Source organism: Cyprinodon tularosa, unplaced genomic scaffold, assembly GCF_016077235.1.
Source record: "Cyprinodon tularosa strain WSP-4 unplaced genomic scaffold, ASM1607723v1 ctg270, whole genome shotgun sequence".
In the NCBI taxonomy this organism is placed as follows: domain Eukaryota; kingdom Metazoa; phylum Chordata; class Actinopteri; order Cyprinodontiformes; family Cyprinodontidae; genus Cyprinodon; species Cyprinodon tularosa.
In genome coordinates, this window is record NW_024038975.1 from 905,558 (window position 1) to 930,752 (window position 25,195).

At 36.0% G+C, this 25,195-nt stretch overlaps 1 protein-coding gene across 3 annotated transcripts in view; it reads left to right on the forward strand.

The window, feature by feature from the left end:
* The first annotated feature begins 5,608 nt into the window (after positions 1–5,608).
* The window catches only part of uxs1 (UDP-glucuronate decarboxylase 1), a 45,631-nt gene continuing 26,044 nt past the window's right edge, over positions 5,609–25,195 (forward strand). Inside the window, exons 1-9 of one of the 3 annotated variants that reach the window (XM_038289658.1) lie at positions 5,609–5,760; positions 6,199–6,374; positions 9,363–9,390; positions 10,182–10,230; positions 12,778–12,821; positions 15,159–15,219; positions 17,832–18,012; positions 20,327–20,431; positions 23,241–23,300. In XM_038289658.1, the coding sequence (XP_038145586.1) occupies positions 6,284–6,374; positions 9,363–9,390; positions 10,182–10,230; positions 12,778–12,821; positions 15,159–15,219; positions 17,832–18,012; positions 20,327–20,431; positions 23,241–23,300 (619 nt within the window). In that variant the 5' untranslated portion in view covers positions 5,609–5,760; positions 6,199–6,283. Of the gene's footprint in view, positions 5,970–6,198; positions 6,375–9,362; positions 9,391–10,181; positions 10,231–12,777; positions 12,822–15,158; positions 15,220–17,831; positions 18,013–20,326; positions 20,432–23,240; positions 23,301–25,195 lie in introns of those variants that run through there. The other 2 variants (XM_038289657.1, XM_038289656.1) reach the window with 2 other exon arrangements.

Below are 25,195 nucleotides of genomic sequence, written 5' to 3' on the forward strand. Positions count from 1 at the left end.
TCCCACCAGACTGTGGGTTAGAGGCCTAGAACACCCTGTTCCCACAGTACTCTGTCAGACGGATTAGCACTCATTCAAACAAACAAACAGCAGCCACCAGGTTAGAAACACTAATAACCTAACCCATCAGCGAATGGTGAAGGAAAGCCAGAGCTTCAGGTAAAAACCCATTCAAGCAAAGTTAGAGTGTGCACATTCTGTGAAGACAAGCCTTCCAGCAGTGCAGGCTGAAGAAACAGCAGGATTAGAAAAGTGACCAGAAAAGAAAAAGGTAAGAAGTGGCCAGGATGTGAGTGAGTGAATTGAAAATTCACAGCAAAAATTTTAGTAAACAATATGGAGAACAGCAAACTGAATTATTTCTATTTACACGTAGTCCAAATAAAATTAAATGGAAATGCATTCCTTGTCCAGACAGTGATTCAGTCAGTGTTTGAGCACAGGTCCACACCAGTCTGTCTCGCTGCAGGAAACGTCTGTCTTTAACAATAAGCTGCATTACTAACTGAGGAGGAGGCAACCAACTGACCAAGTGGCAATGTATGAAATACATTGCACTCCACAAAGAGTTTAGGGTAAAGCCTTACAAACCATCGCATAAAGCGAGCGATGTGCCAGCAGAAGGCAAGATAACGAATGGTAAAGTATTTAGAGATTAAAAGCATCCTTACACAAACTGCGGGTAACTAGAGAGCAAAATAATAGAGAGCAAACTGGTGAGTCACATGGAAAGTAATCTGTTACCATTAGGTAAAACTATGCCATTGCCTTTGGTCCCAAGTTCCTGAGGGCCCCATAAAACTCTTCATACACATATAGTTAATACAGTTATTGATTATTTTGCACTGTAATTATATTTGTGATTGATACACTTCAAATGAATGCATGTGCATGTGCACATGTGCAGAAAGGATCCAGGAAATCAACAGAAAAACATATGAAAACAAACGGTGCTAAGAGGCGAGATGAGGAGAGAAAATGAAAATATGAAAAGAAGATACCCCAGTAGAGCTACAATAGAGGAGAAAGGAAGAAAAAAGGATTTTTTACCAAAAGTGACTAGCCTTTTTGCTGAGGCAACGACTAGCAGTGCCGAACATCTAAAAAGATGCAGCACAGCGGCCCAAAAGCAATGGATTTTGACATCCCTGCTTTAAATCTAAAACCATAAAAATAAATACTAAAAAAAGTGGAAGACAAGCTTGTTTATATTTCACAAACAAAATGAAGCTGAAATGAAAGAAAGCGAGATTGGTGTAAAGCAGCACCAAAGGCCTACATATCATGAAAGTTTAATTTGTGTTTGTGTGCTATCAGAATTGTGCAACATAAAGTTTGCATTGATAAAATTCCATGTTTATTTAAATTCCTGCTCTACCGATGTTGCTTTATATTTAAACACCACACATTAATTTCACAGTAAACCACAGACATATACAGTTGTTTCTCTTGGCTGGATGCCAATCAGATGTATTCCCTGCACACTTGACTAAAGAAATGGAAGAATTTGGCTCCTATTTCTCATGTCAAAACATTAGAGGCACAGTATTTTTATAACCTGAATGATAAAAAGAGACCTGTGAAAAAAAAGAAACATTCCTTAGACCAGGATGATATCATGAAACAGTTGGGGTTAAAACCAGCTTTGAGTACTGCTAAGAAGGGCACCAGTGTTTATGAAGATAATTTAAAGCTAAATGAAAAGCTGGTAACCGATAAAGGATTTTATTTTACAGCCTTCTCCTTCAAAAATTCAATTTAGAAAATGAACAGCTTGTTATAATAATCAATTAAGTAATCTTAGTCGGCCATTTTCATCTTTCTCTCTGAGGCGTCTGAAGGAAGTTTGTCTAATGAAGTCTCCCACTGAGCATATAATGCAGTGACATGAAATATCGATTTTAATGTTTGCTCTAATGACTTTGGTTACTTTAATCAGTTTCTTTTTAATACCCACTATAGCAAGGCCACAAAAGCTTTCTTTGTGTATCAAAAACACAAATATGAAAATGTAATACTTACAAGGAACTAAAGATTATCTCCAGAGATCTAAAAACGTCTGGATCGAAGGCTGCACGTTCACTAAGCTGTAAAAATACTCCCACGGTGTAGCGTAAGGTGGTACCTCATATGAGTCTGTTAATGTTGCTGTGAATTATAAAAACACACACAGACACGACATCTGAGAGCCTCAGGCTGATGGATGAGAGACAAGGAGGCATGACAGGAAGCGAAACAGCTGCCTGGAGACAAAACTCAAGACCTTCTGCCACTTCTAATTTTCTCTCTGACTGATTGCAGCACATGTAAATATAAAACAAACATCATTCACTTACAGGAATCGGACCATTGACAGACGATGTAGTATGCTGGTGTAGATTCTCAGTCATCTGAGATGTGACAGTCCTAAGTGCTAAAATAGAAGGCAACTGTTTCTCTTCTTAATCCAAAGAGAAGGATGAGTCCAATACTTTTGACTTCAGTACTTGAGATGATGCAGTGCTGACAAACGTCTGTTTTGGGGATTTGTTTATTAAAGTTCAGATCGACTGCTTTCTGTGTCTGCTCCATAATCCGTGTGGCCATCCGCACTGGAGGAGTTTGGATCTGTTCTGGTTTGCCGCCATTTATGTTTAAATGTACAAAATCAGATTCAGTCCTTTTGTCTGTGAAGTCTTGTCTGGCCTTTTTGAAATTTACACGTTTTGCACAATCATCTGTTATAAATTGACTGGATCTGACACTCTACTCCATCATCCATGCTCTTAACTTCCTGGTGCAAGCAGAAGCCATCTTAATAAAAGCCTTAAATTCCCACTTGCTCTGTGGCACTGGGGCATGGCGGAAAACCCTTCTCTGTCATTTGATTTTCCAATTATTTTTCTTTTATTTTTATCATCAAGCAAAGTCGTTTTAAAATTAGTTAGCAAATACAGGGAAAGGCTACTTTGACTATTCATAAGAAAATACTAATAAAATGTAAAAGAAGATAAGACAGCCATGAAAAAAACAATAGAATTCGTAATCTACTAAATTGGGTTAAAATGAAATTTAAATCTTAGGAAAATGTGAATTTTTATAATAACAAAAAGTGAAAAAGCTTGTTTTAATTATAGTGGTCTCATATTAAAGTATCTTTCTTCTTATAAATCTACATTAAAATATATATCTTATATTATAGCTGGTGTAGTTATTCTCCACGCATCCTAAATGCTTCATTTCTGTGAATTAGCTCCAACAAAACATTAACAGGTTGTGGGAAAAGACATGTTGACTAGATGACATCCGGCAGCAATGGCAAAAGAAAACCCATTCCAACTCCAAGCTGATTCAGTAGCCAGAGCAGAGCTCTTCACTCCTAAGACTCTGATTATACATTTCAAATAAGCAAAGTCTTGAGAAAATGGCTACAAAGATAAGGTTTTGAGGTTGATTTTCTCCCGCTGGAGGCAGAATGCATTGTGGGACATGCTGCTGCTCACAGCTCTCCAAAGTCCTACAGAAATCTCAAAAGACCTATGAAAACTATATCCCATGAAAGTGAAATTAAGTACAAATATATGTAAAGGCATCCTGGGCTTTTAAAGGCAATGGAAAAGTTTAAACAAGGGAAGTACAGCTTTTTGAATCAAGAATCTTTATCGTCATCATGTCACCATAATGAAATTTTGTCTAGACACTGTCTTGAGACACTTTAATTAAGTGCAGTTCATGAGAAGGAGCAAAATAAGCTCTTAAGATATAAAAGGACAGTACAAAGAAAAAAATAAAAACAGAAAATTTATATAAGAACTGGTACAATACCAAACACAACAAACATAAATAAATTTGGAAAATTTTTGGTTTTTCATTTTTTTTTTTTTTGCAAAATCCTGTTTACCCCAAATATCTCAAGGACCTGATAATCAGCAGAGGAGCTTTGTGATGGAGCAATTACTATAGAAATGCATTTTCTCCAGACAAATATCAATTTTTGCTTTGTTTTCTTATTTTTTTCTAACATTAAAAGAAAGTTTCATATCAAATAAAACTATTTGAGAAAATACATAATAAAACTTTGAAGGGAAAAGGCTGTTGCCTATTTTTTTAAAATGAAATTAACAAACTTATTTACTACATTGGTTGGCTATACGCAGGCCTCATTACTAAAATCAAGAGATTACTTTTAAACAGAGATGGCAAAACTACTCACTTTCCGTACTTGAGTAAAAGTACAGATACTTGTGTTAAAAAATACTCTGGTAAAAGTGGAAGTACTGATTTAACTTCTTTACTCAAGTAAAAGTAACAAAGTACAGGCTTGTAAATTTACTTAAAGTATAAAAGTAAAAGTAGAAACCACTTTTTTCATGCTGTTGCCTACATTTTAAATGGATGTCTGCCAACAGGACTAGATCTCCGTTGTGTTCATTTTCAATAATCTCGTCGTCCATACTACTATGCTAACGCCACCGCCACCAAGCTGCAATGATTTGCCGCCAATGAATACCGCAGAATCTGTCGATTTATCTTGTAGTGGTGCGTCAAATGCAACGTAGATTCCCATCCAGTTAGATTGAATTTGGTATTGATGACGTGAAAAATAATAACGGTAACTCCATTGAAATGATTCAAAACTAAAGTAACGAGACAATTTTTTAAAATGTAAGGAGTAGAAAGTACAGATATTTGTGTCAAAATGTAAGGAGTAGTAGTAAAAAGTCGCCATAAAAATAAGTAGTAAAGTAAAGTAAAAATATCAGAAAAATCTACTTGAGTACAGTAACGAAGTATTTGTACTTCATTACTTCCCATCTCTGCTTTTAAAGAACCTGTCGGCACTCATAACCCCCTGTACACTTCACGACTCACGATCAGGCTGAAAGTCGGCCCGACCGAAAGATTCTCGCACGACTGGAAAATCGCCCCTAAAATCGCACAGCGTACGTCGGGCTTTACGGTTATGATTTTAATCTATGCTCTGGGTTACCCATAATTCCAAGGAGTATTGTAAAAAATAAAAAACTGAAATACATCGTTCTTTTAAGATATTTATTGCAGTTTGAAACATATTATATGAGTGTATTTTTTTTAATCAGTCATCTAATGAACTATACACAGTTATTAAAATAGTAATTAAAAGTACCAATGTCTGCTTTGCTATTGATGTCACATTTAAAGGGCTCACCATCATCTTGAAATCTGCCAGGTGTAAATTACATTCTGGTCAGTAATTTTTGTGTCACGTGGGTTTCAATGTTGAATGTTGAGCACCATTACATCTTCAGAGAGACATGCTAATCCACAATTCATTAGGGGGCCTCCAGGTGTCAGTGACGGGGCCCCTAAGAAGTCGGGGGCCAACTCGGCAACTGCAGTCTCTTATTACCGATAGTTACGCCACTGGCTTGGTTTATGAAAAAAAAAAAAAAAAAAAAAACTGATGTGCTGATCAGACCAAGTCGGATGAAAACAAGAGCTCGATTTACAAATCGTCTGTTTTTATTGATATTGACCTGTTATTATGAAAACGTAAAACTAACACCTCCCCGTTTAAGGATATGCACATGCATACAGTTAACACTGGGAAAGTTTTATTTATTTATTTAGAATTTTAGGTTTTTTAAAGTAACTGGAACGTCTTACAGGCTGCTAAATCGAGCGATGAATAATCGCTCATCGGTCATTCCTTGGCTCAGCTGAGAGGAATAACTTCCTCATGTTTATATTTGTGTGGCGTTTTTATCAGCGGCGACTGTATTTATTCGGCTAAGTCTAAATGTGAGACAAATATCTATTTTTATTTTTTTCCCAAATGAACCTAAGAAAGCAGGCAGTTAGCTTTACTAGCATGCTAGCTTGACGCAGCTAACCTAATGCTAACCCATTTGGGTTAGTGCTGTTTTAATTGTTGCCGCAGTTCAAGATGATTTACTGGTTTATCGAAGAGATATTTTTATCTAAAGTGAATCAGGTCCCAGTTATGGAATGTAAGTTTAAGCTGTTAAATACGTTTTAGTAAGGGTATGAATGGCATCACTGTGCAGTGTACGTTGGCACCTGACGGCTAATAGTTAGCTACCTGTGGACATTACGCTGCTAGCCACGTAAACTGCTCGGTGTTGACGTAGCAAGAGCAGTTAGTCCGCCTGTCCTCCCTAACAGCTATTTACATTTTAAGTGACACACAGCTATTTATTTTTATTATTGTTAATTCAGAAATCCTCAGATGAAAGTGACATCGACTCAAAATGCATTAGCTGGATTTGAACGGGTGGTTTCCTGAATTTGGTGCTTGGAGCGGATGATGAAGCGGCTCTTCTGGCTGCTTTCAGGCTTAAACAGAAGAATGATGAAGCTACTTTTTGCTCTCGCTTTGATTGCCTACATAGCCTGTGAGTATATGATATGCTTTTATTGATTTATCGTGCATGATGTCCTTGAAGCAAACCTTTTTACGATTATATCTCAACGACACATTGACACTCCTGTGGAAACTTCCATTAACAACACAGACTGCAGCTCAGTTTAGGGGCAAGCCCCCAGGAAAGTAGACAATACAGGCTGAAAGTCTTCAAACAAAAAACCTCAAGTTAAAAATATTCCCTAAGTTGCTGGAAATAACCTTACAGCTTTTTATTTCTGTGGAAAGTTACTTATCATAAATAATAAATAAAAAAACATTTACTTTGGAACATTTACAAGGAAATGAAATAGGTAATATACTTAGTAGGCATGGATCTGTATCCAAAATAAACTACTGTGTTACAGTATCAAAGTATTTATAATAAAGTTGGAAAATATATATATCTAGCTGATTTCATTAGAGGCAAAAACAGCAATTATTCTTACTTATATTGAAGTTATATAGCATATTTTATGTTACTTATCTGTAATATTTCCATGCAGTTTTACTTCACATTTTAACTTAAAGGTATAGCAGAGGATTTGACAATTAACACTAGTTTGTTTTAAGCTAGTCCATTGATCACTATTAACTAATATGCGCTCCTTTAAACTATGACATCTAAATCTACAACATGCATAGAAAATAGGTCTCATTTCATAAAGGTTAAATATACATAAGAAAATAACATCTGAGGTTGGGATTCAAGTTATTGATTAATGAATTCATTTAAAGTTGATTTGATCTAATCAGTCAAGTAAAACTTGATTGATAAACGGACATTTTCTTAAATGCCTGGGTTTTTATCTTGTATCAAGCAACATGAAGGGCTAAATATGTGGGTTGTTTTTTTTATTTGCTGTATAATAAAAAAACAACAACAATATTTTCAGAAGCTATTTTCTAACATATGTTAAATACTGACCAAGTAAACAAACTAAACATTTAATTAATTGAATTTAGGCATATTTATATGACAAAATGGGAACCTATTAGCTTCAGAGAACAGTAAAAATGTGGCTCAATGAAATGCATTAACTTTACTTTCACATCTATTGTTTATTTCTAACAAGTCTTTTTCCATCTTGTCACAAATGTTTTGCGTTATGCCCTCCACTTTTCTACCATCACATCCTTGCCTTCTTGGAACAGCAGAGAAATTATGCTGCACCACCATGCTGCATGACTAAATGGGTGCTATTTAGGTGATAACTTAAAGAGTTTATTGAGTGTTTGTATTTGCAAATAGAACCGTTAAAATCTGTTCTGCATCCCTGTCATCATTAGATCCGGTAATGGTCTCAGACCGGACCCTGGAACGATTCATGTTTCTGCTTCAGCATACCTACCCGATTACTAGAACATCCTTCTAAGTGGCTCTCTAGATTAATTGAAAGGAGCAAACTTTAATTTAGTAAAATGATAATCAACAATCATAAGTTGATTACTTGTTTAAATCACCAGTCCGGAATTCCACAAGACAAAAATAGTACCTTTGTGACCAACATTAGTTGGATCAGTACTGATTTCATTTATATTTATCATATAAAACCTTAAACTCGTGTGTAGATGTATAAAAAAATACAACAAAACACAAATTTGAGAAGAAATGGATTCATGTCAAAACGTGGTTTGATATTATTAATTTATTGATTCATCTGGAAAAAACTGAATCCTTGGTGTTTGGTAGAGCTAGGGGCCTATTTGTGATGCATTACTTAATTGTAGAGATTTCAAGGCATATTGAAACAAGATTCTTAGCTGAAACCTGATTTGGCATTGGTATTTTTTATACAGTTAAATCTCACCCTCTTCAAATAAACGTTAGTTTTAACTTGACAAATCAGATAGGAGGTACTTAATCTACTTAACCTGTCATCATTTCAATCATTTATCCTAGTTTATGCTTCAATTTTAATTCCCTTGGAAGCTGGGAAATAGTTTAAGACATGAAACCATTTATTTCTTATTTATAACATCCCTGGCTATGCACCTACCTGTTGCAACAGCAGCCACATGTTTACCAATGCATTAGGATGATCTCTGTATAAACGTGCTGTACTGTTTAGTTATTGCTTTACTGGAACATTAAACTTACAGATGAATTATTATTTGGCCGAAATGAAGATCAGTAAAAAAAAATAAAAAATCTAGTCATTTGAAGACATGAAGGCATTCTCATGTTACTGATTTTGCTTTACATAGCCCCTCTAATTGTTTGCTTAGCACGAAATCCAAAACAACATTTTAAATAATAATCTTATATTTAGTTAGATCTCAACACACAAAGGAAATAATTCCTAAGTTCAGTTATTCCATAATATAATCAGATAATTTTTAATGATTTACGATTCATAATTCATATTAATCGATGCAAAATTATAAGCCTAGTGAAAAGTATGTCCATGACCCAACTAAATATGCACACTTAAATGTGTGCATCAGTGTGGTCACAATATATTTTTTCATTTCGATCGATACAATATAGTTCTTATCATTGATGTAAACATTTTAAGAGCCTCAGGAAAAACTGCAAAGAAAGTTTCAGTTATAAATTAAATGGGTATGAATCGGGACCTGCATGTCAGGCTTTTAAAAGATCAGAAATCGGTGATCGGCCAGAAGCCTGTAATCGGTTCACCCCTACTTTTTCTGATGAGTTGATGTATTTTCTTGAAAATCTAATTGAAGTTTGGTTGTCAATAATGTTTAGCGACCCTATAAAAAATATGTCAACAGCAAAGAAACTGTAGCAGTAATTTAAATGTTGTTGGCAGATCTTTTGATTAGCTTGAAAATCATCTTAATGGTATAAGAAAATCACTTAGTTTTTACATATGCGAACACTACTGGATTAGATTTGAATCAAATTCGTTCAGTTCTTTCTCTTCAGGTTTTCCTTCTTTTACCCTAAATCAAAGCTACTGTCGGAAGGTTTTTCTGCTCCTTAACTTCATTTTGTCGTTTTTTCTTCCAGCTGTTTGGGGAACTTACACTAACATGAGGTAAAAGTCATTACTTTTTCATCACACTTGTGCTTGGCAGGAAAAATGTATTAGCCTTGCAACTAAAGAAGCTTGTTGTCTTCTAAAGCTGTTGTTTATGTCTGCGTTTTTGTTCAGTGAGTTTCACTTTTAATTAGTTTCAGTTGGATTTGTTCTTCTACAATATATAAGCTCCATATTACTGATAGTTTTTGGTCCTAAGAGATAAGAAAGTATGTTTTCTTCTCCTGCAGTTCTTAGTCTTCTGAGTGAATTTGCATTGCAAAGAAAAAAATATCCCTAACTTTTAAAGTCACATATCTGTTTTATCGGTGCACTTCCTGATCATGTGAGCAGCTAAAATCCAGGCATCCTTTTTGTAACGTATGTTATTTAAGTATTTGTAGTCATTGATTGCTTTTTTTTTTATAGTCTCTAAGCTTTATATATCATATAATCACATCACAGGCGTTTTGAAATGACCTTCCTTCATCATGATTGTTAATTACTATGCGTTGATTCTCTTATTATCAGGAACAAAGAATTTAAACGCACCACTGACTACCTTTTAAATGCATAATTTTAAAGCTTTTAAAATTATGTGACATTTGTTAACATTTCTATCATAATAAAGGAAGAAAAAAACAATATTGGAGAAAAACTGAGCCAACAAATCACAGCACATTTCAAAACAACACAGTTATTAAAACCCTGACTAAAATATCGGATTTGGGATGATTGATGTTGTTTTGACTCATACAGGAAACACATGCCTATGTCTTGATATTAACATTGATATTTACTTTCTATAGATCAATACAAGAAAATGGAGATGTGAAGATTGAACAGAAAATTAATGAAGTAAGTTTGTCATATAAAGCTGTCTTTACTATGTTTACATGTAAACGGATGACCCTGTTAGCTTTTTATTATACTTATCAAGCCTTTTCCTCTGTTTAAATGCATTGAAAAGTTTTGCTGCCTTCACATTTTACTCTAAAAGAGCATTAAAGGTTGGTGCAGCAATAAAGTTAGTTCATCAATTTTCTTCTTCTTCATATGCTTTTAGTTTTCTCCCTTCCATTATTAAATAGACGGATCTATCTATGGATGCTCAAATTCTACAGGGTGAAGCCCATTAGCCAATATTGTGACCGACATCATCAAAAGCCTTGGGTAACATCTGCAGAGGATGTAGCATCGCCTTGTTTTAATCAGTTAAATTAATGCTGTCCGCTGAGGCTCTACAGCAGTCACTTTGCTCTCAGTCAGCCATTACTTTTTATTAATTTTATCTTTCATTATAAGTTGCATGTTTGATTGTAACTGATGAGTGCGACCTAAACCATCTGGAACCTGTATAATACAGCTTATAGTGTATCTTAGCTTGTAGCTTGACAGTAAACATCAAATACTGAACTTTTCATTATTCTTATATTGGTCTGAAATTCTTCAGATATTTTAAATGTTGTAGTTATGAATATAAGCTGGTTATTTCTTGACTCTCAAAGGCCAGATTTAACCAAAGGGTCTTCCTGCTGTTGATAGTAATCACACTGATGACTGACCCTCTGTGTACCAGAATATCAGTTTTTGATTTTTAGATGAGTTTCTAGGATGAAGGGATTTATTAGTAAGTCTTTGAAGTTCTGATTGAAAAGCCTTACCTATAATGAAATCATTTTCAGTGTTTTTCTGATGTTGACATGAAAAAAAACAGTTTATCATGTTGACCTTAGAAGTTAAAGACGTTGCTTACCTTTGAAATGACACCGCCCCTCGGTTTGTGCTGTGCACAACGAAACGTTGCGTTTATTTTGAAGTACAAATGGATCAAAAATCTAATATTAACTCTGCATCTCAAAAAATATGAGCTGAATCTCACTTGTTACATTGGGACATCATTGAGGAGTTCTGCTGAATCAACTTACTTACTTTTTGGATAAGTTGCTGTTTTTGCAGTCTTAAGCGGTAAAAAAAAAAAATAAGTTAAGAAGAAACCCCTGGACTTTGTTTTCCAAGTTTGAAGAATTTATGCTTCCCATCCAGAAAGCTTTTTCAAATCAAAATGTCTGGGGTGTTGAGTCCCAGGCTTTAGAGTAGCCCATCAAAGCCTTGATCTGGCAACAGGTCAACCCCTTTGTAATGGGGAGTCATTAAAGGGGAATGCTGTTTTTTTATTTTATTTTATGTTTTTACATTGGACCCTTGATTTTATGTTATTACATCATGTTCTACTCACCCATATAAGTTTTGTGTCATTTGGAGCTTTTCTGAAGATATTCCTTTAGGTTATATCCAAGTAAGCTTTCTTTGGGCAACGACTTGAAGCACCAACTAAACTATTCTTTATGGTACGCCAGCATTCATAACATGTAGGCGAATAACTGTCCCCCAGACATCCCCCAGTTATATTTTTTTATATTTATATTTTTTTTAAACAAAGCGGAGTGCCGGACTGGAGTTGTGACAGGCAGCCCAGGCCACAGGCAGCTACGCTCTACCCCTTCTATTCATTCGGCGAGCTAATCGGAATCGTATAATTCCATTTCGAGAGTGAGATCATCTGTGGTAGTGGCTACTGTATGTATTTCTCTCAGAAGAAGGACTTGCTTTGAATTTAGACCAACTTTTCTCCAATCCCTTTCAGCTCAGTTGTGTCAAATATATTTGATGCCATTTTATTTGATGGCCTAAATCCTTAAAAAAAAGAAGCAGTGCTGGTGTCACTGGAAAAAGGAAATTACAATGATTAATATTTTACTTTGATATAAAACTGGATTTTGCTACTTCTATTTGTTGGTGCGTGGAAAGTTTAGCTGGTATTAAATGTAAAGTCTGCTTTGTAGATTCTTTTTTGCTATTATTTAAAAGGCTAGTTATTTATGTTTACCGTAAATTTGTACTGATTAAACCTGAGCTGCAAAACCTTCTCATAAATTTGTCAAAAAATATAACTGGTTGCACTAAAACACTTTTACTGCAACCAGTTATTTTATTCTATTTATCATAGTCATATATTATCTTCTAGACTTTATCAATATGGCATGTTTTTTTGTGTGTTTGGAGAAAAAAATAACATGTTTAACTCAAATAATATTAGGCATTCAAGGAGTTTGGCATTTCTTTGCACAAATCAAAATTTATCTGCAATAATTTTTTTTCACTGTAACAGCAATCAAAGGGCTCAAATATTGTTTGAATTTCTGAAAGTAAGTGGAAAATTATACCAGTGTGTCTAAGAATGGTCTATCTGATCAGAAGACCCAGTCAAACAAGAACATTAGCATTAAAATGGTGGGACTCTATTCATAAGCCTGCATTAGCATGCTGTTGTGATAACAGTCACGCAGAATGGGATCTGTGTAGTTTGTGATGATGCATTTCTTGCTTCTTCGCTTTCTTCAGGCTGTCGCTCCTTTGAGAGAGAAGATTCGGGATCTGGAACAAAGGTGTGCATCTCTCTTCATTCACTGCTGGTCTGATTGAAAGCTTTTTAGTAAATGGCTTTTATTTAGATTAATAAGAAGCAACAGAGAACCCTGTATTCTGCTTGGAATGATGTTGACAGAGGCTGACTGAAGGTAATTTTGTCAAACTGATTGAGTCAGAGCTCATATTCTGTGGAGCTCAGTCAGTGACAGCTTGAATTGACATCAAAGGTGAGATTTGGCTCCGATAAAGTAAACACTGACAAAACTGAAATTCTAAACATTGAAAATGCAAAAACATGAATTTCACACATTGGAATTTCAAACATTGTAAATGTAAACATTAAAATGTAAAAATTCCCACTAAATAACTGACTATACTGTCATTCTTAGCTGCAGCACTTTTCAAAAGAGATGATTTCCCTGTCAGTTCTTTCAGCTACAATATCACTATAAGCTGGCACTGTTTTTGCATGGGGGTTGGGGCTAAACTGAAGGCTATTTCAGGGTCTTTCCAGTACTCTTAATAGTCATCTACCTCATCTACCTGTTGTTGTTATCTTTTGGCTGTATAAAACAACACGTAATCCAGTAAGTTTAGTTTAAAATTAAACTAAGTGAATACCTGTATTTAACGTTAGCTATGGCACTAAACCATTGAAGGACCATTCAGTTTAGCCCCCCCAACATGTAAAAACAGTGCCAGCTTGTAGTGGCATCATAGTTGAAGGACCTCTGCAGTGACACTGAAGTCATCTCTCTTTCAATTGTTTGCATTTCCAATGTTTAATTTTTCAATATTTGAAATTTCTGTGTTTAATTTTACAGTCTAATTTTTCAGTGCAAAATATCACATTTGATATCAATGGAAGCTGTCGCTGGTTTAGCTCCGTAATATTCTGATTTGAAAAATCTACCGACGATGCCATGAATTTTAATTCTGTCTGCAGTATTAGAATGCAAAAGCAGTAGTTTATAGTGAAGCCTTTGTCCCATTTCGATAAATCTTTGGTGCATCACAAGTAGATCACACCCCTTAAAAAGAACATGTTTTATATGTAGTTTAGTTTTGCAGCTGTGTGGGCACAAGCTTAGCAAACATTCAAGGTGCTGCTTTTCTGTGCTTATACAGCTGCCACTGATTAGCTCTGGAGGTTTCAAACAGCCGTGAATGCTGATGAGATGGATAGTCAGGACATGTTTTGCTTTGTTTTTTTTATATATCACCATTTCTTATGCTTTTGTCAGTAAAAATTTTTTTTTTTCTTTTATTAAAAAATGTAAAATCATTATTGACTTTTCAACCTCCACATTATTTATATCTTTAGAGGCACGCCGTGTAACTTTTGGCCACTAGGGGGTTGTCTAGCACCCCTAGTGGCCACGAGCTCTGCAGCACTGGCAAAAGTCAACAGTCAGGTGGCGAGCCTCCTGCGTCGTCATCATCATCATCTTTATTTGTAGAACGCTTTATAACAGCTATAGCTGGAAACAAAGTGCTGAACATAGTAAAAATAATAAGACAATAAAAGAATCAAATACAGCACAAAAATATGAAATAAGGCAACAATGTGAATTTTTTAAACTAAATAAACAACTAAATTCTGCCAGTGTTTAAAGCCATTGAATAAAAGTAAGTCTTGAGCCGTGTTTAGAAATTAATCAGGGATGGAGTCTCAGCTGGACACTATTCCATAGACAAGGAGCATCGGTAAAGAAGGCTCTGACCCTTTGAGCTTCCTCTTAAACCTCAGCACCTACAGAAGCTGCTGTTCTACTGACCTGAGAGACTCTTTTGATTGGGGACTGCTCTAGGCGTCAAGGTTCAGCTCAGAGACTGTGAGAAACGCCGTTGGTCTCTGGAGAGCACCATTGGGGCAGGCTGGCTGGACAGCTCCGATCGGTGGGGAGGACCATCGGTGGAGCTCCAGGTGAACAGCAACTGGATCAAAGGAGGCGTCTTGGTTAGCTTTTGTTTGTAGCCTGCTAGCTTTCTTTGCCTGTATTTTGCTTTAACTAAACATTGAAAATAATAACAAAGATATATGACTGTATACTAGGAACAAATGCTGCTGGAACGGTGCGTCATCTCCCAACTTACATAATCGGTATTTCAAGAGGGGATCCTCGCTTATAGCATTGATAGTTTCAAGCTCTGTATATTTGCCTGAGGAATCATTTGAAATAACTCATAAATCAACTCTTTAGGTTACAAAGTCTACGGTGTGCCTTTAATTATAAGAAACCTTCCCTGTAGACACAGGGAATGGTAACTGTTTTGTTGTTTCCCTTGTTTTTTGTTGTTGTTTTCTTTTTTCTCTTGTCTTTTTATAACAAAAAAACTGCTCTTTCTTCTAGTTTTTCACAGAAATATCCACCAGTGAAATTTCTCTCGGAAAAAGATCGAAAGAGAATTTTGGTGAGTGAAAAGCATTCATTACAAATGTACAACTTCAGTTCTGATTATGTTTTTTTATTTTGTTTACATCACTTCAGTAGAGCATAATGGTGCGTTCAGACTGGACACGCTGTCTGTGGCAATGAGGGCGTTCACTGCTCCAACTCTCCTCATGTTACTAGATAGAACTGAGGTGTTGGCTAACAGCAGCACCGCATCGATAGAGCGGAGCAGTGAAGCTGAAGCTGCAACGAGCTGAAATTTTCTATGAAATTGCGTAATGGCAACAAATCAGGGACAGATTGTAGGTGAATATTTTTTTTACTTAAAATAGAATACAGAGATAAATTATGTTAACAATGGTAGAAATGGTAATAATAATTTATTCTTAGAAGGAATGTTCATCATCCTCACTGCCTCCAGCATAGAGCCCGTTCTGTCACTGCCCACTGCCCGGCATTGCTGCTTTCTGCAGGGCTAGATTTACAAGAATCATCGCCAAATCCAGCCATCATCCAGGCATAGCTCTGGGTGAACCAAAGTGGACTCTTTTTCAGTGCTTTTCCAAAATTGATGGTCTCCCCAAGGTGATTCAAAAATTGTGCATGTCTTGTTCTGCACATACAAAAAAGACATGGAAACCCTCTGAAGATCAAAACCCCAAATTCCTTATATTGGCCCGATTTTTATTTAATAAATCTCTAAATAGGTTTCTACTTTATGGGTCTAAACTTACTCTGTGCTGCTTTGAGATTCTTAACATTGAAAGTACTTTACCTTGCTAAAGATGAATGTCCTCTAACACAAGCAAATTCAGCCCTACTTGCTCTCTCATGAACTGATTCATAAATCCTATAAACATGACGGTAGTAAACAGAAGAAAGAAAAAAATATCCTTTTAACTTCTGCAATGCACCTTTTAAAGGTATAATGTAGTCATGGTTAACACGTTATGAAGCATCTGTTTTTTTTGTGTTTTTTTTTTTGTGAAAGCACCTAAATGAAAGGGTTCACAATAAGTGACACTGGTTTAAAAGTTAATTTTCAATGTTTGTGACAAGAATCTGTCACCCAAGTATCACAAACATGCTGCTAACTAACATTAGTTATTTGTTTGAAACTAGTGAGCGGGACAGAAAAAAGGGACTGAGCAGTCAGTCCGAGGTCACATTGAAGTGGCGCAGCTGTGGAAGTCACTCCGTTAATGTGGCTGCAACGCTTCAGGCTTGTGCCACATATAAAGTGAGATGTTCGTGTTACTTGGTCGGCCCTAATCAGACATCCGATGCAGGATGTCGCTGAAAGCACCAGAGGGGTAATTCACACATGAAACCAAAACATTCTTTTGTCAGGATCATGGAAACCAGTGACCGTATGAACAGACCTTAAATAGAAATCCACATGAATAACAAGAAGCTGTTTTTTCCATCTGAACATTTCTCTGTAGCAATTCTCACTTCAGTGGTAATAGAGTTATGATAGGTGTGTAGCATTTGCATTAACAAAGAGGTATTCTGAGATCTTTTAAGCACCCTTTAAGATATGTTATTTTTACCACTGATTAAAGCCTTTAAACTGCTGCATGTTGCGCTGGTCCTAACTTCAACGTCTGTTTGCAAATTAAATTGTCAAACATTTGCTTTTTTTCTGAATAGTAATATGGTGGCTAACAAAATCACAAGTTAAATGTAAGGGAATACCTTTTTTTGGTGGGGACTTATGTAAAATCTTCTAGTAAGCATTCTCCTTTAAAGTGTAAAGAGTCCATTTACCCTGGTTTGGATAAAAACTTGATTTGCCTTTAGCTGATTAAGTTAGATGACATGAATATCTTTTTTTTTAAGTATCTATTGAAAAAAATATTTTTTTTTCTTTTAAGGAAAGAAAGGCCAGCTGAATAATTTTCATGTTTCTGAACCTAGAAGAAATGAGGAAGTGGGAAATAAATATTCAAAACTAAATGATATTGAATGACTAGACAAATAAACATATGTTTTATTTTATTAGTATTTATCTGCTGTGGATATAAAAAGAAAATTAACTGCTGCCTTTACCATCTAGATTAGTATTGAAATATGCCTAAGTCAAAGCTGCAGTGGCTCGCACACGAGTTAGTGAAGCAGTGGGAATTTAAGTGGTAAATGGCCTGTACTTATATAGCGCTTTTACAAGTCTTTTCAAGTACACTTGACCAAAGCGCTTTACACTACATTCAGTGATCCACCCAATCATGCACACACTGATGGTGACAAGCTACATTGTAGCCACAGCTGCCCTGGGGCTCACTGACAGAAGCGGGGCTGCCGTACACTGGCATCACCGGGCCAGTGAAGTGTCTTGCCCAAGGACACAACCACACTAAAAGCAAGAGCAGGGGCTTGAACCGTCAACCATTCAATTTCAGGGCAAATTCCTACATCCGATGCCACTGTCGCCCCAAGGGTTAACAGACAGGGTAAAGTGTCTGAAGTTTCATGTTTTTCTTTCCTTTTTTTAAAACATAAATGTAGTTCTGTTTGATACTTTTTTTTGTGATTTTTGTGTTTTTTTATTTTGTTTTTGTGGAATGGACCGATAGTAATGACATAACAGATACTATATCATGCCATCATATGTGGTTATATCTCCTCCAGATCACAGGAGGGGCTGGTTTTGTGGGTTCCCATCTGACTGACAAACTGATGATGGATGGCCATGAGGTGACCGTGGTTGATAACTTTTTCACAGGGAGAAAACGCAACGTGGAGCACTGGATCGGTCATGAAAACTTTGAACTCATCAATCATGACGTGGTGGAGCCCCTTTATATAGAGGGTAAGAAAACATGGTCATATCCAAAAAGCATTTTAATTCATCTTCTTTGCAGGACCTGTCATCTGGCTTGGCCTATGGAAAGAAATAAAGAGAAAAACTGGATTCAGGAAGTGTGCAGGAGCTTCTAATGAGAAAATGTATAATTCAGTGATTTCGTTCTGCTTGGATGTTTAATCTGAATTTCCCTGGACTAAAAACAAATTTAACTTAAATCTTTAGAAACCCTTTGATGGTTTTTCTACTTCCCACAAAGTAATTGTTCTTCAACGTGCTTGCATTATGAATATAACCAGCTTTTATTACTGATCAGTGACCCTCCTTTATAAGAAACTGTTTGCTTTGCCTAAGTGTCCATTAATTCTAATGTCCAAATTAGCGCATGTTAAAAATTTCTACGTTTGTTTGATCTTAAGTGCATTTTTAACTATTTTTATCAGCTAAGCCATTTGGTTTTTGTTTTTTCCAGGATTTACTTTCTTTCTCATACAACTATGCCAGGAGGCTTTCTTATTGACACATGTGCTAGGATTATTTTTTTGAAGTGAAATGATTCCACTACGTACTATTTTGATCATTCTTAAAAATTATGGTTGGTTGACAAGTTTCACTGTATGTTTTTATATTTTATGGTCAAAATTCTACATGCAGGCTGCTAATGAGATATAACCTAAATACCTAAGCATGCATAAGGCCTTAGACTTCCTTGAGAAGAGCATTTTGAAACATGTTCCTTAGTTTTAGACAAACGCGGGGCCATATGTTGCATCTGATATTGAAAAAAGCTCAAATTACAGCTGCAGTGGCTCAAACATGAGCTAGTTAGGCAGCTGGGATATAAGAGTTAATGAAAGGAAAGTTCAAAACGTCCCACCTGACAGGAGCCCGCCAGATGTTGTTTAGTAAAGATTTAAATTTAGCTTGAACTTCAACACACTGCCTTGACATTTAAGTGTTACAAGACCGCCATATCTGTTTCCAATCTGGACAATTCAGAGTTCTCTTTGGAAATAAACTCTTCCAACTTCTCAGTATTCATTTGTTTTGCTTTATGTTGACCACCTGTTAGGCTCCAACGCTGCCAGTCAGTGTGTAAACATGGCTCTTATTAGCGGCTGTGTAAACATCAGTTGTCAGCAAGGATTAAAGAGGCAGAAAACACAACTTACTGCTCAGAACATTGAAGGTTTGCTGTGATAAATAGTGAGTCTATGATGGGCGCACATGGGCTGCGTGCCTTGAATCGTCTCACAGGACTCACTCATGTTTATGCTAAAGAGACCTTGGACGAGCCACCTTCAATAATTTGCTGCATTAAAAGTGTAAGTGTGATAGATGTCAGGCAGACATAATGAATTAAACATCCAACTCATTCATAGTTAATTTCCTCAGTTTATAAGAAAGTTTGTCTGAATGTTTATTCTGATATCTAAAACCTGTGATTTCCCCTGCTGTTCCTTTAGTGTACTTTTGATGTAAAACGAAGGCATACATTTGATCAGCGGTAGTAGAATCCATGTTTCAAACCTTCAATCCAAAAGTTGGTTAACAAAACAGATGAGGAATTTTAAATTGTTGGAACTAAAAAGACGCAGGAAGAAAAAACGAACAATATCATTATGAACTGTCCTTGTAGTGGCTGACCTTTAGTAAAGCTGCCATTCTTTCAAAGTGATGCTTTCTTAATTCTTTTATTTGTAACTGCAGTAGTCAGCCACTCAGTGATAGTTAATTGAAATTCATCAGATCATATAATCTATGCAAAATTTTGGCCAAAGTTGTTTGAAGAGAAAAATCTGGAGGTACCAGTGCTGTTCTTTTTCTCTTTTTTTTTTTTTTTTTTTTTTAGGTTAAGCTATTTGATGAGTTTTAAGTCTGACACTAGATACTTTTTTTTTTGTAACCTAATCTTCACAAATAACATTAAGTCTTATCATTACTAGACTGTAGTATGTAGTTGACTCAAGAAAGGTTTAGAAAGCTAAGAAATTTTAAACAGATCACATTTTTTATGCTGCTCTTTCCCCCCCTACCTTCAGCTTCATCCTTCATATTTTCCTGGACCCAAGGAAAGCCTTGGGCTTTGTTAAAGCTATGCTGAAGCTGAGACATTGTGTAATATTAGACGGGGCATTATCTCTGCTGCAATCAAATGGAAAGTTTAAGAAATGTTTCTTTGTTATGCATTGCTTTTGATATGAAATGCAGACCTCAGAAATCTACTGTCATACCAATTATTTCTTTTTGGTTCGTGAGGCCTTGTTTAGTATGTATAACCCTAAGGTGAGAGCGCTAACTGCTCTCTGATCTTTTACAGTGGACCAGATCTATCACCTGGCTTCTCCAGCCTCTCCTCCTAACTACATGTACAATCCCATTAAAACACTCAAGACCAACACGATTGGTACTCTGAACATGCTTGGTGAGTTATTCTGTTTGTTTGGTTTCAGATGATTAAAGACTTTTCCAGCTATGCTTGATTTTTGCAATGGACAATTCTGGGGTTAACATCGTTGTAAACCACAACCATTTTGGTTGCTGGTTCTTAAGCTTTTCTTATAACCTTTACATAAAAAGCAAACCTAAATTTCCAAGTTTAAGCTTAATCCTTTAACTGCCTGATCAACTGAATGGTTCACCATTTGGAGGATCAAAAGGCAAAGTTTAAAATATTAATTTGTCTAAACATTTATTATGAATCCGTTGACAAATATCTAGGTTTACTCCAGTATGGCAAAATGGTACATTTTAATGGACAGTTAAACATGCTCCAGCTGATACTATGAAACAATTTGTACATATTAAACAAATGACTAAATATCTTGTTTTAAAATGGGTTGTATTCAATCTTACAAAAAAAATAAGCTTACCTAAAAAAGTAGAACAAACTTTTATACTTGAGGACAAAATTAAACTTCTTATTTAAATGTTGCAGAGTGGTAGCATTTTCCAATTATGTTTTTCGTAAGCTTATATACTAAGCTCAATTATTAGTTTTACTTATCAAGGTTTTATTTTAAACTACACCTCAATAATAACTATTAAATTCTTAAATCTATTTTTTTTTGCTGCATCTGAGGAAAATAAGTATTTGAACACCCTTCTATTTTAAGTTCTCACTATTAGAAACCATGGCGAGGTCTGAAATTTTCATCGTAGGTGCATATCCACTGTGAGAGACATAATCTAAAAACTACGACAAAACGGCAAGGTTTTGTTGTACAGGTGTAGCTGCGTGCAACGATTGAAAAAATCGCACAGTGTATGCCCGGGTTAAGACGTCATGGGACGGAAGGTTCCCCTGCTTAAACCAGTACATGTCAAGGCCTGTCTTTAGTTTACCAATGACCATTTGGATGATCCAGAGGAGTCACGGGAGAAAGTCATGTGGTCATTTGAGGGCTAAATAGAACATTTTGGTCATAATTCCAGTAACCGTTTTTGGAGAAAGAAAAATGATGAGTACCATCTCAAGAACACCATTCCTACTGTGAGACATGGGGGTGGTAGCATCATGCTTTGGGTGTGATTTCTGTAAATGGGAGAGGATGATTGCACTGCACTAAGAAGAGGATGACCTGGGCTGTGTATTGCGAGATTTTAGGGAACAACCTCCTTCCCTCAGTTAGAGCACTGAAGATGGGTGGAGGCTAGGTCTTCCAACATGACAATGACCCAAAGCACACAGCCAGGATAACCAAGGTGTGGCTCTGGAAGAAGCATAGCAAGTTGCTGGTGTGGCCTAGCCAGTCTCCAGACCTAAACCCAATAGAGAATCTTTGGAGGGAGCTCAAACTCTGTTTTTCAGCGACATCCCAGAAACCTGACTGATCTAGAGAACATCTGTGTGGAGGGGTGGGCCAAAATCCCTCTAGCAGTGTGAGCAAACTAGATAAAAAAAACTACAGGAAACTTTTGACCTTTGTAATTGCAGAGGTATTCAAATACTTATTTGCAGCTGTATTATACAAATAAACAGTTAAAAAATTATACATTTTGATTTCTGGAATTTTTTTTACATTATGTCTCTCCCAGTGGACATGCACCTAAGATGACAATTTCAGACCCCTCCTTGATTTCTAAGTGGGAGAACTTGCAAAATACCAGGGTGTTAAATTACTTATTTTCCTCACTGTATAAAGCATATGACACAATGCATACTGCTCTGATGACCTGGTGGTTGGGTGCCAGATATCAGTCTTTACGCAGGACAGGATGGAGAGTTACTTTATGCTTTGCTTTATTGGAACCAGCTTGGTTCTGCTCCAGAATCTGTCAGATCTCTCTCACTTTGACAAGAGAGAAATTATCTTGACAAACACCAAAATAAAATAGCAGTTAATAAAATCCACTGCTGTGTTTTAATAAATGTCTTGGTATAACGTATTTGTTTACATTCAGTAAGTGTCCATCTGGCTGTCTTCCTCTCTTTTCCCACATCTATCATTCTCTTTTTCATCACACTTAAAATAACAAACCATAGACTGTTTTTTTTTAACCAAGTCTACTAAAGATAGCCATTAAAGTACAACTTGCATCACCCCAGAGCCTTAGTTTCACACACATATATTTGAAAAATTCTGGGTGCAATTTTGGGTATGATGGATACGCCTTGCTACAATAACAACCTTTGCCTTGCGGCGCTCCTCAGCCGCTCTCTGCTATTGGGATAACATGTAAATAGTTTGCTCCAAATTAGAAATTTGTGGTCAGTGTGATTACACCTTAGATTTATCAGAGTTTGACATATGAATAGATTGATTAGAGGACAGATCTTCACTTCCTTGGCAATATTTTTTTGAAGCTAGTGTATAGAAAAAAACAGACTTTGTCAGTGTACCGGCTCACTATACATGGCGGGGCGGTCAACAACTCTAAAGCTGTTACAGTACAGTCCTAAATTTTCCTCCTCTCACAGCTGACTAAACAAGCTCATCTTGCTTCATGAGAAATGAATGATCCCACTGGAAAGATAGCTGGATAATTGTTACCCAAGGCTGTTTGTGTTGAAAAGATTTTACTTTGAATGATGAAATGTCTTTCCGAGCGATGTCAACCCTCAGGTCATAGGTTTCATTGGCGAGTTCACTTAAAATTTCTTGCTCATTGATCAGTGATGAGAAATTATCATATGTTTTTCTACTCTGCGAGATTTTGCATGAAGCATAGTTTAAGTTGTTTTTAAAATGTGCAGAAGGCTTTTGACCTTTGTGTGTTGCTTTGTCTTTTAGGGTTGGCCAAACGAGTGGGTGCAAGACTTCTACTGGCCTCCACATCTGAGGTTTATGGAGGTAAGACGGACTGAACTGAGCTAGTGCTGGTTTTACTTTGAACTGTTGGTGCTGGAGAATTGTGTAGGGATGCTATTTATTCTTAAAGTTCAAGAAAACTTAAACTTATTAGCATTTTGACACATACAGAAGCTGCTGCGTGGATGGATCTATGGATTTCTTTTTTACTTTTGATTTTTTATTTCTAAGACAGACTGAGCTGGCAGCATATTTTAAGTTTTATTTGGTTTGTTTTTAAAAAAAAATCTATGCATTTAGTTTAACTTTGTATGGGTTTCTTAGTATTAAATACCTAAACTTCTGAAAGTTTAAGGATTTTGTGACATTTTGATGGTAACAGCTTTAATTAAGCATGGTTTTATTAGCGTCCTTATTACAAATAGCAAACCTAGTTCAGGTGATGCTCCACTGTGTGTGAGAACAGTTGCCATAAAAAATAAATTTCCTCTTCTATAACTTTCTATCTTCATTAGCAAATAGTGTAGTGAGTTTCTGTAGCTGCAAACTTAGTATCTGTGTGTCTTACTAAGAAAAACAAGGTTCCTCCCTTAACTCTGACATACACACATGTCGGCCAACATTTCAAAAACCAACATGTCCCATGATAGACACCAGCTAAAAGCTGGAAAAGGTCAAATAGAACAACTTTGATATAATAATGTACGTTCAGCCTTCCTGGAATCTGGTGTTGTTTCCGGGTCAGTTAGCTTGTCAAAACTTTATTTTAGATATACTGAGGTTATCCTGCTGTAATAGCAAAAAAAAAAGGCAACAAAAAATGTTTAGGTTCCAACTTTTATATATATATATATATATATATATATATATATATATATATATATATATATATATCTGATGTAATTGCAGTCAAAGCCTTTGCTCTACCTTAACTATTTAATGTTAATCCAGCACACTGAGCTTGCCTTCAGCTTTGCAACAGTTTTTTAAACAGCATATCTCTGTAACTTTGTGGCAACTGTACTACCTGGTACTCCACCTATTGAACAAGGGTGATCTGTTTGAATGGATTGTTCAATCAGTCTTACGATTTGAATTAATTGTGATGTGATTGGGAACTTTTTGGTATGTTACCCATATGAACGAGATCTTGGTTTCACTGCAACATTAATAGATTTTTAAAAAAGATTTATTTTTGCAGAGCACCCGTATCTAGCGCCATAGCAGTTTTCTAAGAATTTATGAATGGCTGCTTTATAATGAAATTTTTAGGTAGACTTGTAACATATTACATATATTGCTCTAACCTGAAGAAGAAGAGGCTGAGAGTCCAACAGATTCTGTTACCTGTGTCTAGACCAATCGATGTTCCTGTAAGCTTCCTCTCTTCCTTCTCCGCCCCCCCTCTTTTTTACACCAAAACATTTACCAGCTAAGCGAATTGAAAAAATAAAATAAAAAGCAAGATGATTGGTGTGACAGCAGGTGAAAAGGCTAAATGGTGTCTTGTGTTTAATATGTGAAAGTTAGCAGCTCTGTCAATGTCCATATTGGACCTTAGAGGATTGTCAGTCAAGCTGTTAAAATCCAATTTTTGGCAAAAAATAAAAAAAGTGTTTCACTTTAGATGGTCTCAAAAACCTGCAACATAAGGTCTGTTTTAGGCCCCAAATTGTCATTTAATAAATGCTTTGATATGAATTTGATCAAATTGTTTGTCTGTAATCTTTCTGATTATGGTTCTATGTAGATTGTTAATCACTGCTGTGGTAATTATGTCCATGACTGTCTTACCTCAGTCATGTCATCAGAGCACCTGCAAATAAATGGTACCCGAGAGATACAAACTGACCAGGCAACTCTATCTTTCACACACAGATCCAAACACACTAGGCTTGTAGCTACTGTTTTTTTTAGTCATTATCAATGTATTGATT